The following is a 19,170-nucleotide window of genomic DNA, read 5'->3' on the forward strand; positions in this document are numbered from 1 at the left end:
AATTTTCATTTTGGGATGGGAAAAATGAAACCATTTATGGTTAAATCGTTCGCTCCAAATTCCCATAAACGCCATGTTAATTGTTTTTTTTATTTCAAGACGAAATAAGGGTTATTTTACTCCAAAGGCATTCATGCTTTGGTATTCAGTCAATGACTAAGCCTGACTGTTATCTTGCCACATTAAGGATACATTAAAAGTCTGAAGCGTGCTTAGTGGCTGGCGTACATAAGGGAAAGAGAAGCGACTAATGATTTGTCTGGGTTAGGCGTCGATTATTCGAAGAAAAGCTTGTCTAATATGTCAAAGTTTTATTTTTGCCAAAAAACAAAGGCATTGGCTATGGACACAATCCTAAATACACCTAATATAATACAGACGAAAAACGGTTGTGCTCTAATTTAAGCGTGGATGGGACTTAGGAAAGGATTATCTCTTTTATAGGTGCAATTAGTTACTTGGGATTCAAGGTTTTGTTCGGTATCTAAGTCTAAACCTGTACATTTTTAACTCAAGTGATTTTTTCGTCTTACATTGATATAAGGCAACATCCATTTTTTTAAATGTTATTTCACAAATCGCAAGCTTTTTGTTAAAGGCTGGATTTCTTTCTTTTAAATCTAAGGATCAAATACAATATATCTTTTTGTTTTGTAAATTTAATTCAAAGCCTATAAATATTTTTTTCTTTTTTTGGAAAATTTTGCAAGAAAGATCATTCCTAATTTTTGGTTATTTCGCTACTTTTTGTGGTCCTCCAAAGATTTTTATTAATATAATTGATTTGCTAGTTTATTATTCTTACGATAGAAATGTGACATTAACAAAGGTATTCTTTTGTTTTTAAAGAAGTTCAGTTACATTGGTGATTTATTAACTACAATCGTGTGAATAGAACAAAGGTATATGGGATATTTAAATCTGTTGCAACTTTTGTTTAAATATCTACAAGTCTGCTTTGTCTTTATAGTTTACTTATATGCCAAAATGCAATTTTTCAGAGGGCAGTCCATTCGACTTAATTTATTTTGTACAAGGATAATATTTTCTTGAATGTGACCCTCCTTCTTATAGAACTAGCGTTAAAACAATATAAAAACTTTTCATATAGGAGAAACCTAAAAATGATCGTTAAACAAGCTTGACACGATGTTTTCGATTAATCATGACTAATTTGTCATTAGATTAACTTCGCAATATCGCAAAAGCTCAAACATTTTCCATATTAAATATTAAAATTTTTTTTATAATTTTTTAACTTATTGAAAATATTCCTCAATGCCAAATTAAACTACATAAAATTTGTATAAATTAAAAGCCCAAGAGGGAAGAAAAGAGATTTTCCTTTTGACTTAAGTGTCATATTAAAAGACTGATTTTACATAGCCAGTTTTTCTTTTTCAAAAGTATTTTTTCTATTTTTGCCATCACCGGTTGCCTATAGCACTGGCCAATGAAATAATTTTAATTTACTTTAAATAATTACTGATAACAAATACTGATCTGAAGGATAAAATAAATTTGGAAAAAATTTCAAAATCTTAGTTTTTAAAAATTTGCTCCCGGTAATGTCAAAAAAGTAAAATAATTACACGTTATAATTGACACTTAACGTGTAAAAATTACTGATGACAGTGAAATTTTCATATATACAATGTGTGAAAAGAAAAATTGAAGAGGCGAGGAAGGAATTTTTTGCTTAGTTTTTGATAGGGTTTTTCTTTCTTTTTTAACAATGCGATCTTGATTATTCACACAAACACATACATAGGAAGCAAGGGGGATAGTTTAAAGAGACAGTTTTCATCATTCCTGTTTTAGAAATGTACCGTTCCTTTGCCAAAGTATAGATCAACTTTAGTTGACTAAGAAAAATTTCCATTCGTAGCCTTATTAGAATTGTATTGCAAGCCATAGATTTAGCTTACAGTCATACAGTTACGCAACACCCAAATAAAATTTAATCCTGGCTTCTCCTTTGGCAAGTACAATAAATTATAATTTGCTCATAAGAATTTTTCTATTCTTTCTTTCAGCCAAGAGTTAGTTAATATTTTTATCAGTTTCTCGTAGACATTTTCCAGTTAAACTTAAAAAGCTTTATTTCCCTATAATTATAATATTTTATATATATATTTATATGTATAATGCTATGACCACGAGAAGCCAAAAAAAATTTAAGCAGTTTGAATAAATGACAAATTAACCGTAAAAAACGAAATACGTCTATGTACAGCTTTGGAGAACGTGTCTACAAACAAATAAAACAATTATCTACAAATGGGGAGTTTTTTTTTCTTCTTTCTTTTAAGCAACTTAACACTCGCAAATACGCTAAAAAAATTAAACCATCAACGCGCGATAAAACAACTGGTTGGAAATTATAATAAATTCAATTTCTTTCCCTATCAATTTAAACACTGAGAGCGTATTTTTTCAAACTTGCGGGTCTTATTACCCAAAACTGTTCAGGAGACTAAAAATTCCGGTTTTCTTTAGAGTTACCAGATAATTAACGTTAAAGGGAAAAAATTGCTTTCTTTTTTGTCACCTATATATATTTTTTGTTGTATATTTTATATATATATATAGCGTGCGCTACCTGCATTTATTTCTTAATAATATTTTTTGGGGGATTTGAAGTGTTAATAAAGGTAATGTTCATGCCGTAGCTGCGGGTGGCACAGTCGAGGAAGATGCAGTTGGCAAGCTTACTTCTCCCCCTGTCCCAGCCAGGGGTGCTCCTCCTCCAGTCCCGCCTAAGGGAGCGCTCGCGGCTGATTCCGAAGCTGCTCCCGATGTAGCCCCTGAGCTATTACCAGTGGCGCCGCCACTACCCACTGACCCCCCTCCTATCGTGTCTCCAACCGCATTTGATGCCGCTACTGCAACTCCGGATGGGTTAGATGAGTTGCTATTACGCACGTGAGGCGGCACTAGAATAGAGTTTAGGGAAGGCTGGATTTTGAGCTCTAGCGCGAGAGAAAACCATGTATTAGGATATTTTTAAGAATAATTTCTTAAATTTTAAGTTACCATTATCTGTAAAGTTGAAGAGCAATGGTAGTTCCCGGCCACTCGGTAGCCTAGTCCCTGGTTCCCTTAGCTCATCGAAAAAAGTGTGGGCGCATGCCTGAAGGGGTGTTATGCGAGCTGATGGAGTGTATTCCAAAAGTCTGGAGACTAAATCAATCGCCTCAGCGGGAGTACGCGCTCTGAAAACCTATTTTAAAAATGAATTTTAACAAAATTGTACTAAACCGATAACTCTGTATTACTATTACTTTTTGCCAAGGATGAGCTTTAATTTGAGGGAACTTAAACTCAGTATAGTTCCTGTTCATTTCTCTAATTTGCTCTTTGGTTGGTGTACCCAAAATCTTGATAATCTCCACTAACTGGTCAACTCCACTGTCTCCGGGGAAAATTGGCTGACCCAATAAGAGTTCCGCCAAAACACAACCAGCAGACCATACATCTGAAAAACAGAATAAAACGGGTAAGAATAGTTGTTAAAATTTGGTCTACTCAGCTATTTATGGCAATACCTATCATGGTTGTATAGTCAGTGGCACCGAAAATCAGTTCCGGTGCGCGGTAATAACGCGAACAAATGTAGGACACATTGGGCTCTCCTTTGACCAGATGCTTTGCACTACCAAAGTCACAAAGCTTTAAAACCCCAGTTTCAGGATCTAATAGTAGATTTTGAGGTTTTATGTCGCGATGGCAAATACCCAGGGAGTGAATATAGGCCAGGCTTCGGAATAGTTGGTACATATAAAGCTAGTTGAGAAACACAACATAATTAGTGGAAAGTTACTTATTTAAAAAGAGTCTAGGAGAGGAAAATTTACTTTAATAAAAGAAATGGGTATAGTTTGTTTAGATTTGCTGTAATGCCTAGCAACCCTGTATACAGTTTCAGGTATATATTCCAGGACCAAATTCAGATAAATCTCGTCTTTCTGAAAAACCAAAGGAACCAAATTTTTAACCTATTATTGGACTTACTTTCTGGACATTCCTAAGTAAATTACTTTATCTCCATTATTGTAGAAAAAATATTTCAATTTTACAATGTTGCAGTGATCTAGGCGTCTCATTATTTGCAGTTCTCGATTCTAAATGAAAGAAATATTTCAGTAAATATATCTTCAATTAGAAATAAAATAGAAAAATAAATTTAGATGGAGCAACAAAATGTATGTGATATAAATCTTTGTTTTTCATGAGAATAGAAATAAGTATTAGAAAGGCTTTTATTTACAAAGTAAGGTATAGAGATAGAGATGATTTTCCTTTTACCTTGAATCGTTTATCCTGGAGAACCTTTTTAATGGCAACCAGTTCACCAGACTCCACCAGCCTCGCCTGATACACCACTCCAAATGACCCATTGCCTATGACCTTATTATCTGTGTAAGAAACCTCCTGTGGTCTGTCAGGACCTTGTCCAGGGGTTGCTACCACTGTAGTTACTTTTCCTCCATCTTTACCTATTAGAAACCACATCACATGAAATTATGCAAAAAAAATTTTTTTTTTGCAATAATGTAAGCTAATGTTTTTGCAAAATGCTATGGTCATAAAAGAAGATAAAACAAACTTTAAATTATAGACCAATTAGAAGATAAAAAAACTTTAAATTGTAGACCAATTTTAGTTTAATGGCAATCTTTTCTGAAAGTGTTTAAAACCCAATGTATAGCTTTTATCTACTTAATATGATTAGAAAAGGGGAAAGGATTTTTTTCAAAACCTTGGGCCTATTGAACAGAGATATGGTAAAGCCAACAAACTTAAGGGAATGACTTATTTAGAGAAGATTTCAAACATAAGCAATGCCTACCACTTTAAACTGAGTTTAAAGGTCAACGGAAATTGTAGAGATTGAAGTTAATAAGAGTATAATATGTCCTACATTTGTTTTTTTTTAATTATATTTGTTTAGATATAATGGCAAAAACAGTAGAATGACTTAAAACACAAATAATACAAAGCAATAAACTCACTGGTGACTTTAACTGCGGTAAAAGCCCCTGACATAACTCTTGGACCTTCGGTAAAAGCTGCTGTAAGAGATGTAGTTCTTGGTCTTCCACTCATGGTATTTTACGAAACCACAGTAATAAGTTAGCAAAATATCTAACCTAGTTTTAGTTCGACAGTACTTTAAAATCGAGAACCTACAAAACCAAGACTTTGTCACATTATACAAAATTCCTCGTGCAGTCTAATGTTACAGCAAACTCAGCCGTAACTTAACGAAGCCAAGGCCCAGGCTTAAGCGACTAGCGAGGCCTAACGTAGGCCTCGGGATTTTTACAAGTACCCTTCCTTAAAAGAATATTCTTAACTGATATTCAAAGCGATCTAAACTTTAAATAGTAGAAGGTATAGGGATCCTCCCGCTTCATAATTAAGAAAGCTTTCGTAAAACCTGCAGGAATCACTTAACTCATTAATTTTAACAAACGAAAAAACCCGTAGATGGAGATTTGCGAAGAAGAAAATGTGTGAAACTCCAAGTTCGTCCGCGATTTTCTGATCCCCATAATTTTTAGGGGCTATCTAAAAAGGATAAAATACTATTTATTATGGTTTTTATTATCGCATTTAATTTGTAATATTTTAAAGTTTATTTACATTTTTTTTTAAATTTAGTTTTCAATGTTTTGCCTAATACCTCTAAAAAAATAAAACTTAATGTCTTGATCAGATTTGTGAAAAGTATTTAACGCATGGTCCCCCAATGGAGAACTATTCGGAAATCATTGACCTACGTCATCCCCGGCCGAACCGCGAGAGGTTCTTTTCATCCAATCGCCTTGCTAAGGTTATAACTTGCGAAATTTACAAAATTTAAGGCCTTGAGGAATTCTTGCTAAACACATTTTTGCAAATGAACATGATTGTAAGAATCTACGATGGTTTAAATAACTTTACAGGATTTTTAATCCATGGATCTGTATACCATTATTTGAAATTTCAATCAAAAACTAATCAACTTTAATAATTTTTTTATTTTGACATATACACTTCATGAGAAAGAATGAGCTACGTGTTTTACTTTACACCATGGGCCAATAGAACATTTAACATTTTTAATGGCCTATGTTTACATGATGGCTTGAAAAATAATGCCATCCTGTTCTAAACAAATTACATAACCGGTGCACACATTACAATTGATTGAATAATGACTGACGCTTTAATCAGTCAACACTGTAATTATTATATTTACAAAGTCCAGTTTGCCGCTGATAGCCTAGTATAGATTACTCTTCAACAAAAACACATTTCTGTACAAAAATATCACATCACTATACAGATAATAATGTCCGTTTTATGAACTTTATTTTACAAATCCTCAATTAGATAAATGGAGAATTATTACCAGTGATTGCTGAACAATTTAATCAAAGTGAAACCATAGAATTTGATTGTTAATAATATATTTTACAAGATCTAAAAATTTAAGAATATTCTTTAGCTTATTAACAGTATTTTACATGGCTGTTGGTATCAACTTAAATAAAAATCATGTTAAATGTATTTTCTTTAATTTTTGAACCTTAACTTACTGCCAATAATAAGAAATAAAATGAAAATTATAAAATCAAAAAGATTTTATACTTAAATGGAAATACAGTACGCTAGAATTTGTCATCAAGTTGAAAGTTAACTTAAAAGAATGCAGTTTCACTTTGATAGATTAATGGCCTAACCTAAATTTTAGAAATGAAAGATTTCTGGGTAAGATCACAGGATTAAAAAGGAGTTTTTTTTTTCCATAACTACCACTCAATGGTTCATTGCAGTGACCATTTCAAAAACGAGAAAAAAAAACAATAACATGCTCTCTGGTAGTTTTTAGTAATTGCATCCGCAGCAGGTTGATCAAGAGTATACCTTTTATTTTAAACAGCGACACAAGGAATAGAGATATTAGCTAAAATAGATAAATAATAGTGACATTTATATCTATAAATTTTCTAGTCAAGATAAAAAACTAAGATTTCTTAACTTCTAAATAAATGAAATTAGTTCAATTGTTAAACGTAAAAACAATTAGAGAATGGTTATAACATCACTGTAAAGAAATTACTTTCAAATGCTAAATTAAATGGCACAAAAGCAAATTTTCTAATATCAGTATAAAATTTCCAAATAAGCCTATAAGTAAAACAATTTTCCACAAACAGTGATATTAAAAATGACTTCTTAGTCGCTACATAATGAAATAGTATAGAATACTATGATGTCGCGTAAAATGTCCCCGCATTAACTTATCATGGGGGTTAAGTTACAAATTGTATGTTCAGTCCTGAGCATTAGTTGCCTGCAACAACTCAAAACTGTACATGTTAAATTTAAAAACCGCGTATCACGATTGAAACTGCTCTTATTTGTTGGTTTTAGGATTACTTCAGTTTTTATCTTAAAAAGGAAGGGCTGTATAAATTGTTTTTTTTAAACTTATTTTTTCTGAAGTAAATGCTGGATTACTCAAATCACAAATTCCTCTTAAGCCAGGAGGATATAAATTTATTCCGAAGTTTGAACGTTTTCAGAAATTTGCAGAGGCTGGTTGAAAGGCAGATTAGCTCTAGGAGAGCCACTAGGAGGAGGTAGACTACAAGAAGAGGTTGGCGGATGTTTCCAGCTTCTCAAAGGCAATGGAGGAGGATCCATAGATCCTGGTTCCTCAGGCTGATTATTTTCCGATGAATGGTGAGGACTACTAGCTGTTAAAGCGCTATTGCTATTTACGGATGAAGAGGGGGAAGAGGAGACACTGTTGGAAGCAATATTGCTACTGCTTTGGGCCATCAACTTTTGTCGCACTTCCCGTATTTTCAGTTGTAAAGTGTTTTTATTTGGGAAAATTTCTTGGTGAGCTTGTTGAAATGTGGCAGTGGCTTGAGCTAATAAAAATTTTTCTGTCAGTCAGTGACTAAATATAAAGCCAATTACTTCATTTAATATACCAGTGGGGAACAAGCCTTCATCAGCGAACAGTTGCATAACCAAATGGCGTCTCTGATCCAATATCCTTCTCTGGGATGAATGAACTTTATCACCACCATCACTTGGAGTTTTTGGTGTGCGGGGTGATCTAGGACTGTTAATATCACTATCTGAAAAGTCTAAGTAAAAGGAGATATTAAATAATGGAAAGGCTTTTGAAAAACAAAATAATCTCAGTTACCCATGCGAAAGGATACATTGTCATTTAACGATTCCAAGCTGAAATTTGGCCCAAAAAACTTATTTCCTTCGGATTTTGCACTCTTTGGGGTTTTGGGTGTTCCCATTTCCGAGCTTGTTGATAATCTAGACTTGAAGCGTAATTGAGACGATGGTGTTACAGATGGAGGGTTTGATTGCTGCTGTGGAGTTTGAGTGTTTGACTCGTTTTCTTCTTCTTGAGCTGTGGATGGTATACGCTTACGATAACTTTGAACAAAAGCTCTAGGAGAATTGGGTAGGGAACTAGCGGTTGTTGCGGATGGAGACTGTTCCGGATTAAATTCGGGAAGCTTGGCAAATTGAGCCTCAAAGTTAACTTCTTCTAATACTCTATAATTTGTTAAAGAAAATTTCAATGCCAAGAATAAAAAAAATTGTGTACAATAATAACTGGAACTGTTGTAATTACTTATTCATTCCATCCTCAAGATTTCGTTTGAGAATGGGCTTCTTGGGGCTAGGTGCATCTTTTAGACTAAGCTGGCTAGGATCAGGCAATGGAAACTCAGATTGCTGATTTTCCACATTCTCCTCCTGGTTTTCAGATTGACTTTCTTCACTATTTTCCCTTTCTTCAAAGGATGGATTAACAGTAGATGGAGATATAGCATCTCCTGAAGAACCTCCAGACTGCCTTCGATGATTGAGCTGCCCTGGAGCTTTTCCTAGTTGAGCTGGAGTTGGTGCTAAAACAAATTGTTTACCAGTATTTGCACCAGTCTCTGTCTCCATTGGAGTTTCAGGCTGGAAATAACAGTAAGAAATAAATAATTTGAAATGAAAAGGAGGAGTGTCAATGATAAGGGAACATACCAAAGAAGATGCCCTCGCATTTTCATCAATGTTACTAACAACCGTTTGTTCAGTTTTACTTTCTTGTTTGTCACAGTCACTTGTGATTGAAATCGTCGGGATTACTTTGGGTGTCAAAGTTGGAGGTGTTTCTGATACTCCAACAGGAATGTTCACTACCGAAGCTTTGACACGTTTATGTTGAGTAGTTTGATAACCTTTATTTTCAGTACTCAGGGATAAAGAAGTGGCTGACAAAGTTCCTGAACGAACATTCATGACACCTAATAGTCAACTTTCATTTTGAATAAAGGGCCTTAAAAGAATAACTTCAACAACATCTTACCCGTAAAGAATTGGTTAGCCTGACTGTATACAGTTTGCTGTCCAGCTAAAACATCCGAACCAGAAGCGGAACTGACAATTTGGGCAACAGGAGCTGCCTTAAGAAGAAGGGCTGACGTTCCTGAATGAATGGGGGAAACGGTGCTGTTTCCATCTGCATAAAAAATAATGAACAATTTTGTCATTAATTTTTAAGCTCTGATTACTTACCTTTCCGAGGCACAAGCTGCACGTACAGGGAATTTTCCAATCCTTTAGTAACAGGCCTACAAAAAGTCTCATACTTCAGTCCACAAACCACTATATTAACTTAACCAAAGTTTGCACATTACCTAGAAGTTGCTGGTAATAGAAATCTTTGAGAGGGAGAGTGTGGAGAGGCAATGGTGGTCGTAGTTGTTGTTTGAGGTAAATGAGCCAGTTGAATTCTCGATGGCAAGAGAGAATTGGCACTTCCTATTTTGTTAACAATAACTCCTTGAATAGCATTCGTGCTGAATGGGAGTAAATGGTCAAAATTATTACCTAGTTCAATAACGAAACTATTGACCAAATATTCAAAAATACCTAGTACTGCTTTGCAAAACAGAGTTGGTGGTAGACGAAGGGGTTCCCAATTGAATGCTACCTGCCATTTGTAAAACACCAGGTATTCCTTTGAGAGTCCGGTTGGCAGGTTGAACGGCCAATGAAGGAACAAGGTATTGGACATGAGTAGGTCTCGTCATAGTTTGAGGAGTCAGTTGAATTCGATTCCCGCAAGTTGGGGAGTTTATGACTGATCCACTGTTGATAAATTTTTCCAAGGAGCTAACTTCAATAGGTGAACCATTCTTTAAAAGCATTGGAACATTTGTCATAAGCGTAGTCGTTAGTTGATTCTGCTTGCTCTGAATCAATGAGTTGCTATTGGGTGACTGAGCTTTGCTCGTTGGTGTCATATTTTTAAATGTCATCACATTTACAGCCGGACTAATTGACAATGATATCCTTGGCGATGTTGCAGTAGTTACGGGAGACTGTTTTGTGAATGATGGAATCAAAACTGTTTGCGGGTTTGTTTGAAACATACGTGTTTGTGGCCTAGATTGTAAAAATATTATTAATAATTTGGGCGTTCCATAAAAAAAAACCCAGTAAACTTTTACTTTTCAGAGCTCTCTACTTGAAAAATTTTTGACTTTGGATTAATTTGAATGGGACTGGAACCTGATTTCGATGGAAGTGACCCTGGCGTAATACTGGACAAAGAAATGGGAGTCGAGGCACCCTTTGGGGCTGGGGAGATGGACAAGACTGCTGTTACTGGAGTTGATGGAATTGAGAGGACTGGTAGCGGCACTCCTTTACGTCCAATTTTATTACCAGTTTTCATCTTGCTATTATTTTCTCCATTTGAAGTTTTCACCTTTTTAATTTGTTGATTAACTTCATTTGTTACTTCCATAGTTTTAATACTCTCATTCCTTTCTTGCTCGTTATTAGGAGTAACTTTTGGTGTAGAATGGACTAGTTTAAAAACACCTTGATTTGGTTGAAAAGGTGATTTAGAGCTATCGTAGCTTTGCCCAGGAGCAAATGATGCGCTGGAAGTCACTGGATTAGCTTTAATTGGTTTGGGTCTGTGGGTAATATCTGAAGAGAGTTTCATTATGGGTGAAAATCTTTGTTGAGGAAATGCTCTATTTTCAATGAAAGACTCTTCATCAGATATTTCTTCACTGTCACTAGCAGACACTTGTTCTTTACATTTTAAATCCAATACTTCAGAGGATTCTGTATTATCTGGAGCTATTAAATAAATGGTAAATTTAAAGAAAGGGAAATAATGTTCAGCTCATTTTATCGAGCGTACTTTCATCTTCACATATAACCATCTGCTCATCATCACTAGACAATTCAGACTCTCCTAATGAGTGTTTTGCAACAGTTCTTGGAAGAGGTATCTCTGTGGGTTTTCCACTCTCTGGTTTAGTTAGAGAAGCAGGCTCAGGTTTATTCGCAATTCCATTCCAAGATGAATCTGGCAACTGGGATAATGAACGAGAACGAGGTCTCCTCTGAAATACAAACTCATCAAAACGTAGTTCATTTATAATAAATAGCTCACTGCCAACCTCAGGGTCAAGGCTCTTTTTTGTCTCGTTCAAATTACTCTCATCTGAAATAACTTTCAATCTTTTGCTATCCAGGCTAGAAATACTGCCTTCTGGAATATCTTCTTGAGAACTAGCTACAACCATATCTTCGTTTGAACCAGTCTGTTTTGAAGAATCTTTTCCAGGAAGTCCCGAATTGGATTTCTTTCTATCACGACTACACCATTTCCAATCAGGGTGTGCTTTAAAATGGGCCTCTTTCACCTACACAAAAAACCAAGTAGCATCTCATATCTATATTGCAATGGGAAAAGTGTCAAATGCAATACCTGAAAAGCTAATTCATGGTATTTTTGCTTCTCTTTTAGACCCAATGAATACCACCACTCTCCCAATATTTTGCTGACTGTTCTGTTATCTTGATTGGGATGTCTCTGATGCACTAATGCCCTGTGTCTTTTACTGAAAATCATAAAGGCATTCATTGGTCTCCTAATGTGATCTTTATCTTTGCCCTATTGATTAAAAATATAAGTTTGAAAACAATAAAGATAATTTTCAGAGATCCAGAAATCATATTACTTTTTTCATTCCTTTAGCTTCATCCCTAGAAAGAGAACCTAAGGACTGAGATCGTCTCTTTGCGGCCGCAGGGTCAACTACCGGAACATCACTGTTTCCAACTGGTGCAAACACATCGTCATCCTCCGCTTCTTCCCCTTCAACCACTGAAAATTGCCAAGTTCATTGAAATTTTTTAAATAAAAGATTTATAGCTAACAAAAATAGTTTTACATACTGGGTGTTTCAGAAATGACTTGGTCTGAAAAATAAACCCTGGGACCATTACTGGTATTAACTGTAGGAGGAGCGCTGTTTGGCGGTGAGAGATGGTTGGTAGTTAAGTAAGGTACAAGTGAATGCCATGGAAAAACTGGAATCGGGCGTGCATCTCCCCAGCCTGTATGAAAATTTTGGGAGAAAACAGCTATAGAGAAGTTTGATTAAAGATACAAAAAAAAGAGTTATTACCATTAGATGCTTTATCACCATCTAATACATTATCATTAACAGTTATTTCCACTTGTGAATTTTCTCTTTCAAAGCTATCACCATTAGTTAAAACTGATATAACTGGCAACAAATGTGCCGGAGTTGGGTGATTCTCTCGAGTGGGTGGAGATTCGCAAATGCTAATTTCCATTGGTTCTTCAATTGCCACTGTTTCTATAGGCAAATTATTTATTTTACTTGAATGAACTAGCACACTAGGTGTACCAACTTCCAGGTTCTGAAATGTTTCTTCAGATGATGGCAAAGGATTAGAAACACTAGGTGTTCTTCTAACAACGCTAGTTTCATTTCTGATTGCCATGGGTGAATATTCCCACGTGTTTTGATGTTCACTCCTCACATTGTTATAGTTAATACTAGGATGATTTTCAAGTGTAGTAGTAGTAACTGAATGCGCATAACTAAACTGTCCAGTTTCCGATTCATTTGAATAATCTACATTACTTTCAAACGACTGAAATCTTGAAGCTGGTGGAGTATGAGATCTACGAGCTCCAGATGGAGATCTAATGACGGAAATTGGTTCAGACTGACTGGATCCATTAAGATGTAAAACTGAAACTCTCTCTTCCAAAGGTTGAGTATGCTGTTGTTGTATCGCAGGAGGTGGAGAATGTTCCATTCCATTCTTTAGAGTCTGAGTTTGATTGTATATGGTTGGGGAAGTAGAAACAGACATGGCACTTGACTTGGCTAGAGAAAGACGAGATTCAGAGCTCCATTGTAAAACGTGTGGAATTGGCAAAGTTGTTAAGGGCTGCATAGTAGGTTGTTGAACAATGGGAGTAAAAAAATTGGCTCTTGATGTAGCTCCCAACAGTGGACTTTGTGTTTGAGATTTGGGACACGGTGAAATGGGAACTGGAGTCGTGTTTGGCGAAAACGCTGGTGTGGTTGACCTTGAGTTTCCTAATGAAACTAACATGTTTGCAGCTTCAGTTTCTTCTAAATTAAATTTGCTTTGTAAACGCCTTTCACTGAGAAGTGGGCTGGTTTCACTTTCTCTCGAAGAGTCTTCCCATTCAAGTTCTCCTCTTCCCGAGCCAGACTGCTTAAAAGTGCCTTTTCTGCGACCCGGGAAAGTGAGAGAAGGAGGTCTGAAACCTTTTCCCTTCATTGATAGATGCCTGGAGCAGTAACCGCGTCTCTGAGACTCTTTAGTACAACCTTCTTTAGAACAGAGTCTCCTCCACTGTTTTCCATTGAACTTCTTCCTAATGCCTGTTTGGGTGGCTACAATATCGCCTTTCTTGTACTTTTGAGTACTCGACGCAAGAGCGGGAGATCTTGATGTGGAAGAGATACAAGAAGCGTGGTCAGAAGAGGTACTGGCACGACTTGGTCCGGAGGTTTTTCTGGCTGAAGAGATGGGGGTAAGGGTGCCATGAGACAAGGATGAAAGTCTTTGCATAGAAACAGGGTTGCTTGAATAGTCTGCGTCAAATTTAATATCTTCTTTCTTTAGATCATCTTCTGATGAATCATCATCAACAGTGTGAATTTTTTTAATCGGTGAAAGCAATTCAGTTCTAAGAGGGGTGGAATGTATCATTCCCGTAGCAGTAGTATTTGTGGAAGAAACAGGCAGATATTGAGGAAATGAAATAGTCGCATTTCTTTGTAAACCACTAGGACTAGCTAAACAAAGCAGTTCAGAAGGTCCATGCAAAGCTGTGTTTTCCAGCTGATCAGAATGGTGATGATAGTTGTCTGATGGAATAATACGAGTGAAGACTGAACCAGGCTGTTCGGAAACTGGAAGATACTCTTGCAAAGGAGTCACTAAAATAGGTTGATGTTCCTGGGGCTGGATATGGCAATTTGAAACCACTGAGACATCCGTTACCACAGTCTCTTCTACTGGGTAATTTTCTACTGGCCTAAAGTGGATGGTTGGAGGTGGTTTATCACTTATATAAAGTTCCTGTTGATCTGTGTCAAGTTCTTCCCACCACGGAGGTAACAGAAGTCTGAGATTGGCTCGAGTTATCCAAACTTCAGATCCTGCATTTCCTGCACCTTCAATCCTCACGTTGTACTGCACGGGCTTAGCGCTTAAAGCCATAACAACTCCGGGAACAAATACATTTTCCTCTTTGTTAACACGAACGCATACTTGAGTGCCCTCAGTTACTTGACCAGGTGAAGGGCAATGATCACTTATAATAAGGGTTCTGTGTTCATCAATTGAGCTTGAATAAACGATAATTTGATGATTTTGATCCAGCATAACGTGGATTTCGCCCGTAGTAACAATATCTTTAATCATCCCAGGAAGATATAAATCATTGCACTTGGCGAGAACTCTGTGACCTTTCCAATCTTTAAAGTCTATTCCCAAGATTAATATATTGGGTGAATAATTTGTGGTTACAGGGCACTCTGTTTGACTGGGAGCCGCTGTATTTGATTCTACTACACTAAGATTAAACTTCCTTTTCTTTGGCACAATTCTTGATGATAATTTTGAATGATCTGGGGAAGGGTCTTGTGGTTCCGGTGTTCTGGCATTCATCATGGAGTCTCTGTATTCTATAGAATCTCTTGTTGCGCCCGATGTCAGTTCCAATGGAATCCCGGAATCCACAACTGAAACACTCAAGTGATATGATATGGCACTTGCCATTTCTATTATATTACTATTTAGGTTATAATTGAAAGATTTGTTTCCATGCTTGCAATCAAAGTTAATTTATTTACATGGTTTCAATCTGAAGGAAAAACAACAATAGATATTATGAAAAATATAGCTTTTATATAAATGAAATGAATAACGAATACCTTAAGTTTATCAGACATCAATGCGTAACTTCAATTCGAAGTTTGTTTTCGCCACTTTTGCAAAACATATCCTAAAAGAGTGATTTTCATACTTATTTTCTTATTGACGTGATTTTTCTCACATAAATATACACAAAAGACAAAATACTGCAACAAGATTTTATAATTTTTTAAACTTTTCCACTTTATTTACCACTATTTGCTTTTAGGTAGTAAAGTTATCACTTATGCTTGCCTGCATCCCAGAAACGGCTTCGACCACATTTAATTGGAATTAAATGATTTAAAAATAAAGGTATAACAATTCTAAGAAAGTCACGCTCTTTACAAGAGTGGTTCTTTCAAGGCTTTTATTTGTAATTTTTTTCTTTCGATTTTTCTGGCGTAACATAGCCTAGGGATGTCAGGCCTAGATCAACTACAAACTACTACCAAATTACGGAGAAGACCTTGTTTAAATTAAATTCCCGGAATTCTTCTAAAACCGATGCTTTAGATTGCAATTTTCATGTTTTGGGACGAGAAAAAATATACTCACAATAATAAATATTTAATCTCTGGTTGAACCCAAGGCGAATTTTGATAAATAAAAGTTTTTACGATAAATCGACGATTCCTTACTCACTGAAAATTTTGCAAAATTCTTCTGAATGGGATGACTCTATCCTTCCCAACACAGTACTACAAGCCTTCATCTGACTCACTCGCAGAGGGACGGGATTGTACTCTGATTGGTTAGGATGTGAGTGACGTATATCCCAGGCTCATTTTTTTACGATCCAGGGGCCTGTTGGCTCGAACATGTCGTGTGTTACGTAGTACGCGAAAAGCCCCTTTGAAGCGAGGGGGGGGGGGGAATCTGTGTAGTCTGCCGCTTGCGTAGGGGTTAGATGAAATTCTCCTTTCTTTATGTTCTTTGTTAAATCGAATAGTATTGCCACGGTATTGTATCCCATTGTGCAACCATTAAAACAAATCGTAAATAAAAGTTACATCCTGGAGCCTTTAGATATAACCTTACATTAAACTAACGTAATTTAATGAAATTGAATGGACGACGAAGCAGATCAAGTAGCTAAGGATGTTCTTCAGTCTCTTTTCAAAGACAACGAGAAAACCAAAGAACGATCTCAACATAATATGCCAGATTCCGTTCAAATAGGAGAGGATGAATTGAAATTCGTCATAAGCGACCAAATCGAAGCGTTAGGAAATGTTCCCCAGGAATTTTCTTCTTCAATCTTATCTAACCTGTACAAAAGCGCAAAAATTATGCCAACTCCGCAAAAAAATGCGTGAAAACGTTAGATAAAGATAAATAAACATTTAAATCAGATTCTATACTCATCGAAATAAATCAAAATATTTGTGTATATGAAATTGAGATTGGAAATAAATGAGTAAATCGTTGTAGGTTGACTTTTATAATTATGATCCAAGAGGCGTTGATTCTATTGAAAAATATTAGCTTTATTTGGTTTCTAGGGGGTGAGGGAAGGAAAGGGGGTGAAAACCAAGGGTGGTAGAAAATGCGATCGTTCAGCCGGGACCTGCACTGCTACAGTGACATTTTTGTGTTAACGCTGGCTTTGTTTATATTGTTCTCGAAGGACATTGTACGATAATGCTGCCCAATGTTGGTTTTGGACTTTTTGTAATAGTTTTTGTATGGGCTTCGGCAATATTCTTATGTTATTTATCTTTTAAATCTAAAAAGTTAAGGTACAGGTAACTAATAAAAAATATTGCTTCTCTTCAGATAATAAATTACCATAAGCGTATTTTTAGAATTCTGGGTGTGATAGGAGTTCTCTTTGCATCTCTACTCTCAATCATTTTACTCAACATTCCAAAAACTACATCAACCCCTATAGAGTCTACTTTGCCTGAATACTATCTCATCGATAGATTATTCATTCTAAGAATTTCTCTGTTGATAATTTTAGGATTATCTCTTTTGGGCGGCATATCCGTGGTGTTCGTATCCCATTGGATGAAACCAATTTTCGCCAAACCATTCAAAAACATGAAACCAAGATGTATAGCTGTATCTTAGGAGAATTAAACCTTTGTAAAATCCTCCAAAAACGTCATTATTATTTAAAGTTACGCAAATTAATGCTATGGTCAGGAATACTTTATTTTTCTATGTACAAAACTCAAGAAAGTTTCAATTATTCTGGGATATTTTTAATTTATATTGGCCAAGATGAAACCAAATTACATAAGTGCAGTAGCCAAACTTAAGAGGGCAGAACTACCAAGAACCATGTAGCCAGAAATATACAACTTTTTGATTTCGAAACCATGACCCAAATCCCAAACCTATCAAAATAAACAGAAGAAATAAATATTACCGGAAAATACTTCGCATTTCATTCAGGGTTGGCGGATTTTAATATATCATTCATTTAAATCTTTTTTTTAAATTATAATTATTAATCTAAATCAATGTATTTTATGGGAGCAATAAAGATTGGCAAAAATAGGTTCTAAAACTAATCTGAGAAAACAAAAATATTAACTATTGTAATCAATTTATGAATTTTAAAGGAAAAACTTTGTTAGATTTGCATATATAGTTTTATTATACCTAGTGGTACTAGGGGTATGACATATTTCGAACCGATTTGCAGATCAGAGAAGTTTTTACCTTTAAAATTCATAAATTACAACTAGCATATAGACTGCAAAACCACACTTTCTTTCAACTATTGTAATTAAATTAATCCATTAATTAGACTAGAAAAGGGCCATTAATTATTTAAAAATCAATAAAAACAGTCCAATTTAAAATAAAACATGAATTGATTCGATTTTTAATTAAAAAAAGCAAAAGTACCATCCCTGTTTGCATTATAGTCTTACCAAATGTCTGACTCCATTAGCTAAATGGTAGAAAAACGACCAAGCGAATGCCAGTTTTAATGTAAAAATTAAAGCTGGGTTTATATGCATTGCTTGTAAAGTTGCCACGCACTGTGGAAATGTTCCAGGCATTAGTAAAGCCCCTAAGGCAAAGCTATAAAGACCTGCAAACAAAAATAAAACAATAATAGCATTTGAGCTCTTCAAGATTTAAAAGTTACAGTAAAGCATACCACCGCTAAGGATTAACCCAGTTGCTCTATGAGTAACGGACATCACTGATGTAATTTCAAACCTATGAGTATAATATTTTATATCAATTCAAATCTAAGTTTATTTCAATTCAATTCTAAGTTTAATTTCAATTTCTAATATTAACTTATAAATTGTTAGGTGAGGTGAAAGAGGCCTTTTCAGTCTTTCATTTTTATTGAAAAAGTTTTCGCCCTTAATTTCAGCTTGGGAGCCAGTTGCTGTTGCCATAGTTGTTGCGTGTTGAGATCTTTAATTAATTATTATTACAAATTAAAACGGTGTATTGAAGTTAACGAGTGCCGTTGTCGCCTTATCAACGATTCAACCTACCCCAGTAGTTTTGAGTAAGAAATGGCATTTTGAGCTCGAATAACACGGCCAAACAGCCTGAAAAGTAGAGCAAAAGTTCATAATTTATCAAGTTAATTTTAATAAATTACAATAATAAAATTCAAAGGCCTAGCTTTCGTGTATATGTTGCGTTCAAAAATAGAGGATAATTATTCAAATATTACCTCGCCGAGCAAATCATTTTGTATTTAATCTTATTGATTCTTTTAAAATAGCTATGTTACAATTAAGTGTTGAATTAATTGAGAATTAAAAATGTCGACACACTATGGAAAGGTGACTTTAATAGAAAAGGTCGATTATGATGCGCTTGCGACATCTATCATACATTTAAAAGCAAACGTTACTT

At 35.3% G+C, this 19,170-nt stretch overlaps 3 protein-coding genes across 4 annotated transcripts; all 3 read right to left on the bottom strand.

The window, feature by feature from the left end:
* Positions 1-291: 291 nt before the first annotated feature.
* On the bottom strand, positions 292-5,519 carry sgg (glycogen synthase kinase 3 beta homolog shaggy). Its single transcript, XM_090155134.1, has 8 exons — positions 5,016-5,519; positions 4,309-4,499; positions 4,041-4,124; positions 3,858-3,968; positions 3,549-3,786; positions 3,285-3,478; positions 3,037-3,223; positions 292-2,972 (listed from the first exon to the last, which is right to left on the bottom strand). The coding sequence occupies exons 1-8, from the start codon at positions 5,107-5,109 to the stop codon at positions 2,662-2,664; spliced, it is 1,410 nt and encodes a 469-aa protein (XP_090011260.1). The 5' UTR covers positions 5,110-5,519; the 3' UTR covers positions 292-2,661.
* Positions 5,520-6,041: 522 nt separating this feature from the next.
* cic (Putative transcription factor capicua) lies at positions 6,042-16,042 on the bottom strand. Of its 2 annotated transcripts, none has more exons than XR_016473110.1 (18): positions 15,348-15,486; positions 12,525-15,277; positions 12,292-12,453; positions 12,075-12,220; positions 11,822-12,007; positions 11,511-11,756; positions 11,249-11,453; positions 10,542-11,184; positions 9,961-10,476; positions 9,726-9,887; positions 9,604-9,659; positions 9,395-9,547; positions 9,070-9,332; positions 8,666-9,000; positions 8,216-8,586; positions 7,995-8,153; positions 6,805-7,931; positions 6,042-6,731 (listed from the first exon to the last, which is right to left on the bottom strand). XR_016473110.1 is itself a non-coding variant. In XM_090156928.1 (18 exons), exons 3-18 carry the CDS (start codon positions 15,190-15,192, stop codon positions 7,552-7,554), a joined length of 6,651 nt encoding a protein of 2,216 aa, XP_090013054.1. In that variant the 5' UTR covers positions 15,193-15,277; positions 15,348-15,418; positions 15,886-16,042; the 3' UTR covers positions 6,042-7,551. The 2 variants fall into 2 exon arrangements, 1 of the variants encoding a protein (XP_090013054.1); XM_090156928.1 differs by adding an exon at positions 15,886-16,042 and having other exon boundaries at positions 6,042-7,931; positions 15,348-15,418.
* A 1,426-nt stretch (positions 16,043-17,468) lies between these two features.
* LOC149932535 (succinate dehydrogenase cytochrome b560 subunit, mitochondrial-like) lies at positions 17,469-19,120 on the bottom strand. Its single transcript, XM_090155753.1, has 6 exons — positions 18,986-19,120; positions 18,801-18,857; positions 18,595-18,717; positions 18,449-18,510; positions 18,216-18,379; positions 17,469-17,672 (listed from the first exon to the last, which is right to left on the bottom strand). The coding sequence occupies exons 1-6, from the start codon at positions 19,000-19,002 to the stop codon at positions 17,568-17,570; spliced, it is 528 nt and encodes a 175-aa protein (XP_090011879.1). The 5' UTR covers positions 19,003-19,120; the 3' UTR covers positions 17,469-17,567.
* Positions 19,121-19,170: the final 50 nt, after the last annotated feature.

This window comes from Leiobunum rupestre, chromosome 8 (assembly GCF_980474605.1).
Source record: "Leiobunum rupestre chromosome 8, qqLeiRupe1.1.hap1, whole genome shotgun sequence".
In the NCBI taxonomy this organism is placed as follows: domain Eukaryota; kingdom Metazoa; phylum Arthropoda; class Arachnida; order Opiliones; family Sclerosomatidae; genus Leiobunum; species Leiobunum rupestre.

What these genes read in the sequence shown, in the direction of transcription:
- sgg (XM_090155134.1), bottom strand. Translation starts at nt 5,109, where the DNA reads ATGAGTGGAAGACCAAGAACTACATCTCTTACAGCAGCTTTTACCGAA. An exon ending in TCCAGGATAAACGATTCAAG is followed by an intron (nt 4,125 to 4,308) that starts GTAAAAGGAAAA and finishes TCTTTCATTTAG; the next exon opens with AATCGAGAACTGCAAATAAT. An exon ending in CTTCAACTTTACAGATAATG is followed by an intron (nt 2,973 to 3,036) that starts GTAACTTAAAAT and finishes CTCTCGCGCTAG; the next exon opens with AGCTCAAAATCCAGCCTTCC.
- cic (XM_090156928.1), bottom strand. Translation starts at nt 15,192, where the DNA reads ATGGCAAGTGCCATATCATATCACTTGAGTGTTTCAGTTGTGGATTCC. An exon ending in AAAAGAGCCTTGACCCTGAG is followed by an intron (nt 11,454 to 11,510) that starts GTTGGCAGTGAG and finishes TTTGTATTTCAG; the next exon opens with AGGAGACCTCGTTCTCGTTC. An exon ending in GGTTATATGTGAAGATGAAA is followed by an intron (nt 11,185 to 11,248) that starts GTACGCTCGATA and finishes TTTATTTAATAG; the next exon opens with CTCCAGATAATACAGAATCC.
- LOC149932535 (XM_090155753.1), bottom strand. An exon ending in TGGGTTAATCCTTAGCGGTG is followed by an intron (nt 18,380 to 18,448) that starts GTATGCTTTACT and finishes TTTTGTTTGCAG; the next exon opens with GTCTTTATAGCTTTGCCTTA. An exon ending in CTAATGGAGTCAGACATTTG is followed by an intron (nt 17,673 to 18,215) that starts GTAAGACTATAA and finishes TTATTTTGATAG; the next exon opens with GTTTGGGATTTGGGTCATGG.